Here is a 15,209-nt window from a genome sequence, read left to right on the forward strand (position 1 = left end):
CAGTTCACTGATAAAGTGATAATAAAGGCTTTAATTATTTATTTTACAACAAATAAGAAACGTAATCAAGCATTTACTAAGAGAGAAAACCAATGGAAAAATGACTGCTTTTGCCTAAGTAAGTAGTTAGGATAAATAAAGCCTAATTGATTAAAAGTGAACTGATATCTATGAACTTTTTCTTAGTATATTACATACTCATCTATTCTGATGAAAGTGAACAGGATAAGAGGATAAAGATGGTTTGTTAAACAGCATCAATAAACATTTTAATGACATTGCACTGTAAAAGTTTACCTGGCTAGACTTTTTATTGGAATCCGAAACGGTGACAAGACTATTGAGATTGTCAATTTTCATTTGTTGTTCCCTAATTAATGCATTGATCTCATGCTTTGTGTGATTTCCTCTATCTCTAGTTTTTGTCGCTTCAGTAAGGCAGTATCTGTCAAAATCTACAAACAAAAAGAAACAAAAAAAAAAAAAAAAATCAACTCCAATTAGCCATACCATTAGATTTGAAAGGAGCAAGGAATCAACTTTAACATAATAATTTTTACTTAAGATAATATGCTTAATCATTATTTAAAAACTATTTGCAAACAAAATGATGTCAAACCCATAGGGACCAATTAAGTTAAAACACGATAATTTACACAATCAAGGCAAGCTCTCAATGAACAAATCCAGAAATGTTTAACTTTTTGGCTTTCAGAAATCTATGTAACAACTTGGTGATTAAACTGCAAATACACAAGGAAGTGGTGCTATAATGCAATATATGATATAAGTAAGATCCTTCAATTTATAAACATTGGAAAATGTTCCATACTTAATATTTTCAAAGTCATTTTAATTTGATGCCACCCACGTTAACATTTTTGACATTCTAGTTTAGCCCATTTGAACTAGTTCAAGTGTAAAGTTCCTAGTTTTTTTTTTTTTTTTTTTTTTAACAAATCATTATTTTACAACGACCAAAACCATAAATGAAGTCAATATTGAAACTGGAAACTTAAGAAAGAGGTAACCATCCAACCAACTGTAAGCTACTTTTCAATTGGATACAGCATGAATCATGTAAACCATCACATTTAGGTTTTCTCTTTGGCTCAACTCAAATTTATGAACTTGCCCATGATAAATTACAAACCATAGGAAAGAAATCAATATACAAAAAAATTTAAGAATATTCAACATGCCCTCATCTCAAAAATAAAAAATTCTAGGAACACTTCAGACACTAACTTCTATTGAATCCATATTATATATTACCTTTTACCGCTAGATTCTACTAAAAAGTATGTCAGGAACAAACAATATGGCAGCTACAGTAACAAAAGTATATGTTGAAGTAAAATGTTGTAATCTTACTAAGTTGGAAAAGAATTAAGTGTTATTAAACCAAATAACTAACAAACCTAATTCACTTGAACACAATTTGTTATTCTCTTGGCTCTGCTAGCAAACTGGAGGGTTCCTTTCGTTTCCTCTATGTGAATCTGGATGAAGTAGCCATATTAAAACCATAATATAATGTTAAACTTGATGTAAGATATATATATATATATACACACATATAACTCGATAACATATTAATAACCTACCTCTTCTGGTGCTAAAGTGCAAATTATAGAAGTTTTGGCATTGCCACCAAGAGCAGGTTGAAGTATGCGAGTGAGCTTACTATCCCGATAAGGAATGTGTCCCCTGCATTTATATTTTGATTCATTTAGACAGTTGTTTTATGAGATGGATTATTAACTTAAGGAGGCAAATACCTTTGCTTTGCACCATCACTTAGTTTGTTAATCACATTGCCAAGAATCATTAATCACATCTCTTAGTAAATGCTTGATTACTATAAGTTTGCTTCGCTTCTTCAAGCTCCACCTCTTACTAACTAATCTGACAAACTTAAACTCTCAAAACCTGACCCTCCATGCGATTAGTGGAAATTCCTAGGAAAATAATAAATTAAATTTCAACTCTTAACTCTTACAATTCATGTTCTTTTTGTTTCAACAAGCAAAAAAACTCCATGATTTAAAAAATAATAAAAAATAATTTCAAATCAGCCAAAACTTGTTGGCTACTAGATTCTTGGCTATTTAGGAGTCAAAATCGTGAGAAACCTAACATCATATTTTAATAAATTTCCTTTCCTAGATTTCCTTCTAACAAAGCAGAGCAATAATTTAAGTTCAACCCTAGTTTCTTTACATCAGCATTTTCTCAGCAACCAAACAAAGACTACATAAGTATAAAAATGCTCTCAAAAAACAGGACTCTCACCATAGGATGCCCCTATGTAGTCTTGAGAAGAGAAAGTCAAAGCTGAAATATTAAGCCATGAAATGAAATGAAATCCAGAACAAACAAATAAATTAAATCCAATGAACAGACCAAAACATGAAATGAAATGAAATCCAGACCTTGTTGAAATGCTCATATTGCCTATTGCCAAGGCCAAACACTCCGTACGAAAGATTAAGCCATTTCTCTCTCCTTTACCCTATAGGCAGTCATATAACACGCCATGAAACCCAAATCTCACTTGGTAAAAGAACCATAGTAACAATAAAAATTAGAAATTAATCAAAATTTACCTCTGAAAACCACTTATAGAACCTTGCAGAATTGTCAATTGGCTCACCATCTCCATATCTATACCACAGCAAACAAATAAATTAAATACAATGTTATATACCAACAATACATGAGTATGTATATATGTATGTATGTGATGTGAAGTAAAAACTCACGTAGCTAAAAGGAAAAATGCCTAAATAATATAATGAACTGGAGAAAGAATCAGATTGGAAGAGTTATTGAATTCTTCCAATAACAAGATAGCTTAGCTTAAGTTCATCTTCCTAAATAATTATCCAAAAATCAGATTGGAAGAGTTATTGAAATCTTACATTTTAGGATGATGAAGCCACTAAATAATAAGAAAAACAATACAAACAAACTACCAGCTGTTGTAGAAGCAACCGCGGTGCGGAAGACAGATGCCACAAAACGAAACATGGATGTAGCTGCTAAGTGTAGAGCTAAAAATAGAATGCACTGGAGAAAGAACCTAAGATACAAGGCAATGATAGAAATTAATTCAAAATTCCTATTCAGTTTCAGAAGGGTGTGTTTGTGTATGGTGTGAATGTTTATTTGAAAGTACCAGTAAAGCTTCTGGTTGCTAAATGACTAATCTGAGTAGTTGATTTAAATAATGGTAAAACAATGACAACTTGTTCAAATCAAAGACATATTTGGAGAAAAACAATATATATATATATAAATAACGAAGAATAAAATGCAAGCGTTGTCAAGTGACACTAACCTCCCAGCATCAGGACTGTATCCAACGAGATGTTCAAATTAGAGCTGAAAACAATGAAATAGGAACCTTTAGAATGGTGGGTAGGATTGCATATGCCCAAGTTGGATAGAAGTACAAATCTCTCTGTTTGTAGAAAACTGCAAGTCTTCCAATAGTCAGGGACAACTCCGGAAATCCATCAAAAAAGAAGTTCTTGTAACCAATCTCTACACTTCATCGGCACCTACAGAGAAATCAAACACCGATTAACACTTGTTAATGAAAAACAAAATAAAAACGACTTGCTTGAAACCTTGTTAATAAGTAGATTTAACAAAATGCGAGAGAGATCAGATCAGATCGAGTTCGAATTTTGATCAGATTAGATCAACTTTCTTGTTCGATTTCGGATCTACAATCTGCGAGACAGATCGAGTTCGAGTTCAATGAAGAAAAGCTAGAGCAAGAACCAATCTAACAAAATGCAAGAGAGATCAAATCAGATTGAGTTTGGATTTCGATCAGATAAGATCGACTTTCTTGTTCGATTTCGGATCTGCGATTTGTGAGAGAGAGAGAGAGAGAGAGAGAGAGAGAGAGAGAGAGAGATGAAGAACAGCTAGAGTGAGAAAGATCGAATTCGAGTCCGATGAAGAACAGCTACAGTGAGTGAGAGATCGATATTAAGAGAGAAGAGCAGCTCATGAGAGATTTTGTTACCTATGGTAATTGGAATGGGTTAAGTGTCTGTTAAGTAAAACTGATTTGGCTCATTGAGACCATCAACAGGGCATCACGCCTCGAAAACGTGTTGGCTATTGAGATATAGCACGGCGTTTTATAAAACATCTTTGATTCAAGCGCCATTATAGGCAACTTTTCTTGTAGTGGATTAAACGAATCACTACTTTTTAAGATGGAATTAAAAAAATTTCCTTAAAAAAATCATTAAATACAAATGAAAACCTGTTTAAAAACTAAAAACTGCATGCAATGAATCAATGAATCAAAAGCATTATCAAATAATTCCCCACTGAGAATAAAAAGAACTTTAATAAATAAATGACTGCATGCATTTTCAACAACTTTACTATTCTAAAAAGAGAGAACTTCAACTTGGCCATAAAAAGGGGAAATTGCACTTTGATGGGAAGTAGAAAAAATATTTACATTTTGATGAAAATTCAACTAATTTATACACAGTCTAGTGCATAAATAATTTGTACATCCATCAAAATGCTATAATTTACTCTAGACTCCACTGAAATGCAATTGCCCCCATAAAAATAACATCTACGTGTCTTCAATTAACAAATAGACTTGCATCCTGCTCAAGATCACTTTGGACTTCTCATATAATTCTCTCATTATTAATTAAAGTACTTACCAAATAAAAAAAAATATGCTCAAAATCAAAGTTTATGCTTAACTGGCAAAAGCAGAACCTTGGGAAAGAGAGAAGCTGGAATGAAATTCATGCTCAACAAGGCTATGACATATTTACTAAAAGAGTTCAAAAATGATCCATGAGAGACCTAACCTACCAAGACATCCAAAAACAAAAAACAAATATCCACATGTTACAAATATCTTGATTGTTCTATTAATCAACAATATGGGCTAACTGTGGGGACATGCTTTTTGAATAACAACACATAGCCAAGGTGGCACCGAAGTGCTAGCCGAGATGCCACGTGTCCTGGTCTTGACGCCGAGGTGATCTCAGCTAGGCCAAGGTTATCTGCGAAGATACCGGAATTCGAGATAAACGAATAAGCTATAAAGGGTCCTAGAAGGGAGGAGGACTTTAGCCTGGATAAGGATAAAGCTCTTAGGGAGTTTATCTTGATCTATTGGAGAGTCCAGGATGAGCATTGGGCCAGAGTCCAAGGGAAGCTAGGCTTTTACAGGGATCAAGTTAGTGCTGACTATAAAAGAAAGGCACCCTCATAGGTCTAAGGTACGCTTTCTGTATTCTGGCTTGTGAGTTAAGCACAATTGGTTATCTTTGAGAGATATTGATTACTGACTTGATCATCGGAGTGCCCCCCGAGTGGACGAACCACCACCGGAGTCTCATCTTTCTGTGACAGGTCGTTCGAGCGCAATCTATTCTGCCGGTGTTCTCCAACTGAGTACCTGTTTGGCAGTGTGGTCAGAAAATAGCACACACACTAACAGTCCTGTGCTGTTTGAAATCGTTGACTGTATCTTCATATATAAACATGTTATGAAAACAAAGCAACAAATTTTCAAATTTTTAGAACACCATGTCACAAAAGGCTTCAAGATATATCAAACTCCTCTTTCGTAGACACCAAATCCGTTCAACTTTCTCCAAACTTTGTTGCAAAACTTCACTTCCGACTTGCCAGTAATGTAAAAAGTTACTATGTTTTAGTAAGGTGCAACTGTTTTTTATTTGTAGCTAGCAATCTATGATAATAGGTTTGATCAGCACATTGTCAAAGACTTTGATATTAATGCATGCACATACTTCTAATCACATCGCAACCAAGTTGTCACCAAAAAAAAAAAAAATCAATACTATTGATAAGTGTCGTTATCCTTTTTGCTAAAAATAAAAAATAAAAAATGAAGTGCTGTAATTATTTGCTAATGTGATTGAAGGTGTTACAAGCTCCAAAACTACCACAGCTTGCAAGCAATTCCTAACAAATGTTTCATTGTTCCCTTTAAAATATAATTGTAGGATTCATATTGCTAAAACACAAAAGTTATTGGCTGTTGGAGCAGTTTTCTCGTAGACAAATTACAGGCATACTGAAAAATCTAGAAATCCCCTAAATACTTATTTGTGATTATATATCAATTTTAAGCAGTAAATAACAATCACAATCAAACAATCAAAGACAAATTGACACAACGATTTTAGCGTGGAAAAATCACAATTTAAGCCTCTCCAATTGTGATAAAAAATCACGAGAAAGCCACAAAACAATCCGCTAAGAAGATAAAAGGAATTACACACGTGTACTCTCAATTACCTAGCGAATCTACGCCTGAATTGAACCAACCCCTATATGCCTCTTCTACCACGGTCTTCACCTCAGAATTGTCTTGTCCAACGTTGAACCCACAATATTGATGTCGAATCCATGACAATAAGCCACTCCAGAATCCACCAAAGCTTTAGGCCCAAATTTCACGGAATCCACCGAAGAACAACTCTCTCTTTTATATTGAATAAATAAAACAAAACAAACCCTTTGATATAATTCGCTCAATTCATGATTAAACTCTCACAGATATTAAAGGAAACAAGTAAAGAAGCTCCAAAAGAAAACCCTAATACCCAATAAGAAGATCTAGAAGCCGTCCCTTAAAATTGGACTGAAACACATATTTATAGGAAACAGATCCGTGATCTCCGCTCGAGCGCAAGAATGGCCGCTCAAGCGGATCTACTCTCGAGTGCAAGAATGGCTGCTCGAGCGAAGAAAACAACTCCAAGTACTTTTGCAAGCAGGTGAAACTTCTAAAAGGTCGCAATCTTCACTTGAGCATAAGAATGGCCGCCTGAGTGGACAAACAACTTCGATTGCAATTTTATTTTTTGCTTCGGGGGCAATGCCCCTCTACCCAGCCTGGGCACTACCCCAGACCTGTCAAAAGGCGCTACTCCCTGGACTCCCACAAGCTAACCAGGCAGCTCGATCCCTGATATAGTCAGCGAAGTGGCAAACATGATTAAATTAACATCACAAACTTCTCTGCAAGGCACAATTCGAGTTGGATTCGCATCTAAAACTCATAGACTCACTGAAATAAAAGATCGAATACAATTACAACTGAAAGGAGTTTTGTCAAACGGGATTGCCAAGAATAAAAACCTAACACATACTAAGATCATAACTTTTTCATGTAATTTAAGCTAAAGCAACTTGGATGTTTCCTGAATCCATTAACTAAAATTGGCAGCCCAATGCACCTATCAACTAAAACTGAAAAAGTCTAGTAACCTCAAAAAGAAACTAGCATAAACCTTGAAGCCCAAAGCAAAATAATCCATATTACATAAATGAATGAACTAGGAACCTGGTGAAGAACTAAACTAGCTATACTAGACAAAACACTAAAGCACTTGCAGTCTGTTATTCCCAGTTTTTACTTAGAATGTAAATGAACAGCTTATTATAAGAATATAATTAGTAACAGATAAATTTTTAGAACCTAATAAAACAACCCAAATCATAGGAAGTTAAATCTTAACGGTGAATCAACTCACTGAGAGACTACATATGAGAGCAGTTCAACATACTGTTAGATAACACCAAAAGAACATAAAGTCCTATAAAAGGCTCAAAATCTAAAATTACCATACATAAACTGATTATATACAAGAAAGGCATATAAAACAGACAATAAAAGATGCTAACACAATTCATCCATATGCCCAGTCATGTAAAAACATTGTTGATCGCTTGTACAGATTTCAGTCTCATCTCTCTATTTCTGTCTCCGATCATCTTGGGTGATTGGTTCTGCTAAAGTGAACTGTTTCTCTTCTCATGCTGAGTTATACTTTCGCGCTTTAGCTCATACTCTTTAGCCTTTGCATACTTCTCGATCGTTGCCATCAAATCCTCCACTGACTTTGGGAGAGTCTTTGCCAAGGATTACCGAAATGGGGCAATCATTCTCCAAGTTGTTCTTAAATGAGATGACGTCAAGCTCCTGGTTACACCTTGAAATCCGGTTGTAAACCTCATAGTATCTCTTTGCATAAGCTCTCAGGCATTCCCAGCGTCTATCTTCAATGTTAACAAAGACTCAACCCTCAATGGATGAATATTGTTGGTGATAAACTGGGCCACGAATATCTCTGTCAGACCATTCCAATTTTTCACCGACCCCTTTGGTAACTTCAAAAACCAATCAAAAACTATGTTCCCCAATGTTACCGGGAACACTTTACACAGGAGCATATCGCTTCCACTCCACAACAACATTGCGTTCAGATAGAATCCGATGTAGATGTTAGGGTCAGACTTACCATTATACATATGGAACTTTGAGACGTTGAATCTCTTCAGTGCCTAAAGCACCTCCATCTTTGCGGAGAATGGTGACCTCGGCTTGTAAGGTGAGGTTACCTCGGTTGCATTTCCTTCTTTTCAAAGAGGTTCTGAAGATCCTCCTTAGATTTCCTTGGTGCTCTGCTGTTAACCGACTTCAGTCTCTTCGGCGTATTGCTCCTCGTGCTAGCATTTGGCCTTTTGAATCTGTTAAGATATAATGTCCTCTCGGCATTCGGTGCATTAATTCTCGTTGACTTGCTTCGATTCTCTGATTTGAGACTATACTTCATTTCGGGATTCACCACTATCGACCTTTAATGACCATCGCAGTGAGCCGTTTGGGTGTATCTCATTGTGTCGTGCTGGCACATGCCCCTCATTTTGAGCACCGACATCGATTACAATGGGTGGAGATGGAGGTGTCAGATGCAAAATATGGGTCTGTACCACAAGTTTCATCATGTTCTGCAACTCTGCCACTTTGTAGAATAGATCTTTTGCCTCCACATCGCGGCGTAAACAACAATCCTTCCGAACTTGGATGTCACTCTCATTGTAATACCCATCTGTTGACTATAAGTTCAAATTTATCTATCTTTTCAAATTATTTTCTATCTATTCAAATTTTTTGTTTATATGTTCAAATATTTTATCTATATGTTCAAATTTTTATCATATTTTTTCTTATCTGTTGAAATTTCTATCTGTGTAAAATTATACTTGTTGAAATTCTAGTCCTATCTTTTCATATATATTAAATTTTTTGTTCTAATTTTTTTTATCAGATGAAATTCAAACTTATTTTCCCTTATCTGTTGAATTTCTCAAGCCTATTAGTTCTTATCTATTTGTTTTTTTACCTGTGAAAGTCATTTTATATTTTGACCTATCTGTCAATTTTTTTAATCTGTTACAATCTATTTCCATCATCTTCATGATCTCATTATCATCATCAACCCCAACAACAACAACAACCACAACAAATCTAAATAGATATCCAACACATATATGAACAAGATGAACAACAACAAAGACACATACACAAAGACAGATAAATCAACAACATAGATATCACACAGATCAACAAGCACACACACACAAAGACAAATCGATGCATTGATCAGAGATCAAAAAAACACATACACACCCAAATATAAATCCAAATCCAAATCCAAAGACCACCACGGACAACCCAAATCCAAAGACCACCATATCGAAATCTAACATACAAATACTGCATTTGCTCGACAAGATCATAGATTGAGCTAGTTTTGTGTTTGTTTCCAAGATGAAAACTAGTCTCTTTGAGAGAAAACTCGTTCAAAACAGTTGAGTTTACACTAAACCCAACAACGACTACAGCTACGGCGACACCGCCGTAAGAGACCAGAACAAATCTAAAAATAGCACCCTCAGAAGCCATGCGTCAGTGTAAAGCATGCTCAAATCTACAGCTAAGAGCAACGATTCAAGTGACGAATCGAATCGAATCGAATCGAAACCCTAGGATTAGGGTTTTTGGAGAAAAAGATGGAGAAAATATAAAGTGAGAGAGAGAGAAGTGAAAAAGGAGGACGAAGATCTAACACCGACAGTGGTGAAACGACGAAGCTCTGATGATGGAGAGACGGTGTGATCGGCGATGACGGAGAGTAAAAAGAGAAAGAAAATGAAAACAGAGAGAAGAGAGTGTGTATTTGTGTAAGATTTGGACAGTGTATAACTATATATATATATAGGGATATTTTGGTCATTTTTTGTAAGTCTGTCCTTTCGGACAAACTATTTAAACGCATCTCTGGCCAAGAAAATTCAAAATTAAATTTTTCACCTGAGCGTCCTATTGTTTGATAACCTATATTTTGAAAATCTAACTAGTTTTCCTACATCCCAATGGTAAGAAAATTACGACTTATTTTTTTACTTGAATTCACACTATCCAATAGGGGTGTTTGCAAATCAGTTTTGGCTGAATCAGTTTGCGGTTTAGAGGCATGTTTGCGATTTGGGAAAAATTCAACCTGTAACCACCCCCAATGTGGGTTAGGATTTGTGTGGATAGGGTTCATGTGGATAAGGTTCGCGATTATACGGACAATTTGCAGAATGAATTTTTTTCATTTAAAAATTTATTTTTGGGCTTTTTCTCCTCATTTTCTAAATATTATTTTAGGCCATAAAAGCACATATTTCTTATCATAAAATCATTATTTTCGAATGAGATAGAAATCCTTAAAAAACTCCAAATATCAATAATTACTTTAGAACATCAATAATTAATGAACTAAAACTTATAAAATAAAAACACAACAAAATCAATTCTTAATGCAAGCAAAATATTCAAAATCCTAAACTTTTAAATCAAATCACAAACAAACACAAACACATATACGTATATAAATAAAAACAGTTCAATTTACTAGAAATAAATAAATAAAGTATGGGGTTTGTTTGTTTAGGGTTTGGGTAAACAAAATCTATCTACTAATATGGAAGATCAAGATCTACGGTCCATAATTTTTTGAAAAAAAAAAAAAATATATATATATATATACATATATAAGTGCGGGCGAGTGTGTGCGTGTGCATGTGCGGGTGAAACCCGCAACCCGCCTACAACCCGCAACATGACAATATTTCAAACCACATTTGACCCTATTGTAGGTTTCGAAACCACCCGCACATGCGCGGATCAGATTGGACAATTTTCGCAAGTTGAATAACCCTATGATCACTCCTACTATCTAAACAGTAGTTTTCTTCTATCTTAGGAGTTTCCACTTTAAATTGAGGTTCTACTTGTGTTTTGTTGCTTACTTACTAAAAATAATACATAAATAAAATTTTTAAACAAAAAATCAGCTTATAAGCTAGATTTTTCTACTTAAAATAAACAGATAAATAAGTTAGTGCTTAAAAAATTAATTATTTAGCATATTTTTAAAAAATTAACTTTCAAAAATTGTTTAAATTGACTTTTTAACAAAATAGGATATGGCAAACAATCTGAAACTTTTTTAAGCAAAATGGGCTGATAAACTATCCCAAATGAGCCCACAAAATGATGAGGCGATAACAATTTTAAAATTATTAATCATTAGACTGGGGGACTAAAAAAGTCAAAAATTCATTATAAATTATCAAATCATTCTCTTTACCTTTTTGAATGTCTTTTCATAAAAAGTTAAAAATTATATAAAAAAATCAAATTTCCAAACACCCCAATAGTGAGTGGTGCAGCTTGAAATGAAATAAGAATTGAAAACTATAAGTTTGAAAGTAATCTTTATTAGTATTCTCCATTTTTATCAAATTTGATGAGTTTTTTTTATTATTATTATTTTTTTTATTTCTCATTTGGTGTAAAATATGCCTTTGTAAAATATCTTATATAATGTGTATGTTACATAACTAAGACAGAGCTATGCCATAGCCAAAGGTGGCCATTGATTCTAAATTATTTTGATATTGTACATAAAAAAGCCTTCTATTTCAAGATTCATTTTACAATGTCGATGTGGATGGTTTTTTTTTTTTTTTTTTTTTGGGTACATTAGAATGGAAACAACATGTAAAGGGCAAAGCCCTCTGTCAATCTCCCGAAATATGTATTTACTTTTAAGACCCTAATGATGAATTATTTTCTTAAAGCCCCTCTGTTACTTGAATAAATTCGAATCTTATCGGTTAGCATTACTATTTTATTTTATTTTATTTATTTATTTATTTATTTTTATCAAAACAGGAACTACACTAGCCAAATTAGGTTCCCTAACCTAATTTAATTTAATTCTATCTAAGTAGGGTCCCAATACAAGAAATTAACTCCAAGCCCTCACACTTTATTTAAATTCTAAATTTACCCCAAACTAGTACTTGTACCTTGTATCTTGAAGTACCATCAATCTTGTAATATATATATATATATATCTATGTATACACCTTGAGGAACGTGCCTAGGACATAAAATAATTAAAAAAATTTCCCTTCACCCTTCCCGATGCCTAGCCTTCCTAGAAGAAAGTGAGAAATCAATTTCTAAGAAACATCATCATGAACTTCTAAGAAAAACCACCAACCTAGTACCTAGACCTAGGGTGCTAATTCCAAAACTAGTTCCCTTTTAACTAAGTGTTGCCTAAATCATTGACCAAGCCTCCCAAATCCCTTCCATTTCCTTAGAATCCAAACAAATCCTAACATTTCCATCCATTTCCAACTAAGGGACTTTTTAGACTTTTTGCCTCAAAGGTTTGTCTATAAATACCAACACACCCCCTAGCTTGCAAACACACATAACACACTCACCCACACACACATTCGGTTAGAAAGAGGGAGGAGAGCAAGAGAGAAAGGAGTCTAGAGAAGAAGAGGAAGGGAGAAGAGAGCATTCTTGTGCAAAATTAGCAAGTAAGCCACAAACACAACTTCTCTTTTATTTTCCTTCTTTCAATACATGTCTCTAAATAATGTGTTTCAGATCTGTTATTAAAGAGTTCTTATGTTAAAAATATTAAGATTTGAGTATTGATTCCATCTCTCTTGTATTTTCCCCTTTTTGGCACAAAACCATCCTCTTTTATTACCAATCTCTCAACTTTCCAAGGCACACTTTCAAGAAAACTTTATGAGTAAATATATGTTAGTTAGCATGTTTTCTTCACAAAATAAATGAAAACTTTCCCTTGGTGGAACCCTTTTCTCACAAATCTTCATGTTTTGGACAGTCTACCTTAGAATCTGTTTTTGCAGCCCACTTTCAAAAATTTCAGGAAAATGTACAAAAATATTCTGGACCTCTATTTTATGTCAAAACCTTCCTTAAGGAGTTGGCTTTCAACTAAAATTGTTTTCATCGAAAAACATTAAGCGGTTTGCAATAAAATCAAGTTTTCGTAACGGTCGGTGGATCTAGACAACACTGGACTATTTTCTAAATAACTTATAATCTGGAAAAGTAATCCCATTTCCGAAAAATGTTCTAGAAACTAGATCAAATTCTCTACGAACCATAGGAAGACCAAATCCGGTGGAAGATCTAAAATAGTCCTTTCATTTTAATCTTTATGTGATGCTAAATCTGGAAAATTTGTTATGCATGGATGTTTTTATGCCCTTGTATTCATAAAAATGTTTATTAGCTTATGATCATATCTTGGCATGATATTGTATGTGTTATGTTATGTTCTTTATTTTCTTCACCTTATGGATGCATGCTTGTGTGGACATTTTTATCTGGTTAAGTTGTCTAACCTTGATGTAAAATATCTAACTCAACGGGAAACCAAATTGGGAGGGTATTGGGTTTTCGAGCACTTGAGTCTTGAAAAGATGATAATATGTGATATATGGATTGTTGGGATGCGTTCCCTATTCGAAAGTTAAAGTCTTGTGCGAGTGGTTTTCAGAACCCTTGAACGGAGCGGTTGTATTCGGACCCTAGGTAGCTTGGTGTAAGGAGGGATTCGGGCAAGGCCCTACTTTTACCGTCTCTTTTGAGGCCCTGCGGTTGGCGCTACGCGGTATATAACCGTTGGTAGGCATCTGAGGTTAGTTCTGCAACCAAGCAGCAAAAGAGGGGGCATACCGAATAATCCGCGTCCGATTCTTGTGGTTGGGAGGACGAAATCTCTTTGGGGGATTTCTAGTTTACTAACATCTAACCTAACTCTTTACTTATTTATTTGAATATCATGCTTTACTGTTATAATTGTGATTGTGTATTGGACTGGGAAAAAAAGACGGGGTGTGTGTGTGTGTTTACTGGGCATTCAAAGCTCACAGCGTATCATGCTAGGTGATGAAGAGGAACTCATAGCTGGAGACGTCGAACCTGAAACCTTTGAAGACTTTTGGCTATCCTAGAATATTAGAAGTTTCCTTTTGGATATTTTGTAAGACTCATTTGAAGTTTAAAACTTTCTTTTTGGGATGTAATGTAATGGAACAATCTTTTGAATCAAGTATAATTGTGGTTGTTATGTATTTATATTCTATGTATGAACCTTATCGTTGCTTATGAGACCTTGTGTCAATGCCTTGTAAGATCTGTCAAAAAGGTAGTGCGCTGCCTAAGAAAGCTGGACTTAGAAGGGAGGCTATTTTGACTCCTCCAGCGATCTGGGATCTTACTTGGTTATTGGCCATAGGACTCACTAGTGACTTTTCCTTGACTACAACCTATAGTGTAGAATCGGGGCGTCACACCCTCTCCCTAGGAAGGCCAATCATATCTGCTACAAGCATGCTCCTAATTTCCGTTGGTGGTTCATTCACAACCAAGATATCCTCCAGTTGATCTGCTCCTAGTTGTGCCAATGCATCTGCACACAGGTTGCCCTCCCTCAAGACATGTTGCACAATGCACTTATATCCTCTAAATATGATCTTTGCATCCTTCAGCAATCCTTTGATTGGGAATTTGTCTCCTGGATCTTCCTCCATCGGCTGCACCAACAAGGCAAAATTTGTTTCAATGATCACCTCATTCATTCTTTTTTGAAGGATTACTGTAAGCCCCTTGTAAAGTCCCCATAATTCAGCTTCAAGACTTGTTACACTGTGCAATTTGCCGTAGTAGCCACCGATCTATGCATGCCTATCATCTCTAAATAACCCTTCAAAGCCTCCTTCACGTCACAATCTCCTGCTACCAGCAATATTAAAAGTTTGATCTTTCCTACAGGAGGTAGACACCAAGAAATTAGTTTATAAGAAGGTCTAGGGTGGATGATAGATATATTGAAAACCTAATAGATCTCTTTAGAGTATTCTAAGATGAACTTAGCACTCTTTTGGCTATTAAAAGACATTTTCTCAAACACAAAGGCATTTCTATTTTTTCA

At 34.8% G+C, this 15,209-nt stretch overlaps 1 protein-coding gene across 1 annotated transcript; it reads right to left on the reverse strand.

Moving 5' to 3' along the window:
- Positions 1–376: 376 nt before the first annotated feature.
- On the reverse strand, positions 377–1,934 carry LOC145805892 (kinesin-like protein KIN-7L). Its single transcript, XM_082901270.1, has 4 exons — positions 1,782–1,934; positions 1,608–1,710; positions 1,422–1,502; positions 377–455 (listed from the first exon to the last, which is right to left on the reverse strand). Exons 1-3 carry the CDS (start codon positions 1,829–1,831, stop codon positions 1,422–1,424), a joined length of 234 nt encoding a protein of 77 aa, XP_082757396.1. The 5' UTR covers positions 1,832–1,934; the 3' UTR covers positions 377–455.
- Positions 1,935–15,209: the final 13,275 nt, after the last annotated feature.

This window comes from Camellia sinensis, chromosome 13 (genome assembly GCF_055761805.1).
Source record: "Camellia sinensis isolate YWXY chromosome 13, ASM5576180v1, whole genome shotgun sequence".
NCBI lineage: Eukaryota > Viridiplantae > Streptophyta > Magnoliopsida > Ericales > Theaceae > Camellia > Camellia sinensis.

What these genes read in the sequence shown, in the direction of transcription:
- LOC145805892 (XM_082901270.1), bottom strand. Translation starts at nt 1,831, where the DNA reads ATGATTCTTGGCAATGTGATTAACAAACTAAGTGATGGTGCAAAGCAA. An exon ending in AGTGATGGTGCAAAGCAAAG is followed by an intron (nt 1,711 to 1,781) that starts GTATTTGCCTCC and finishes ATATAAATGCAG; the next exon opens with GGGACACATTCCTTATCGGG. An exon ending in GCACTTTAGCACCAGAAGAG is followed by an intron (nt 1,503 to 1,607) that starts GTAGGTTATTAA and finishes TACTTCATCCAG; the next exon opens with ATTCACATAGAGGAAACGAA.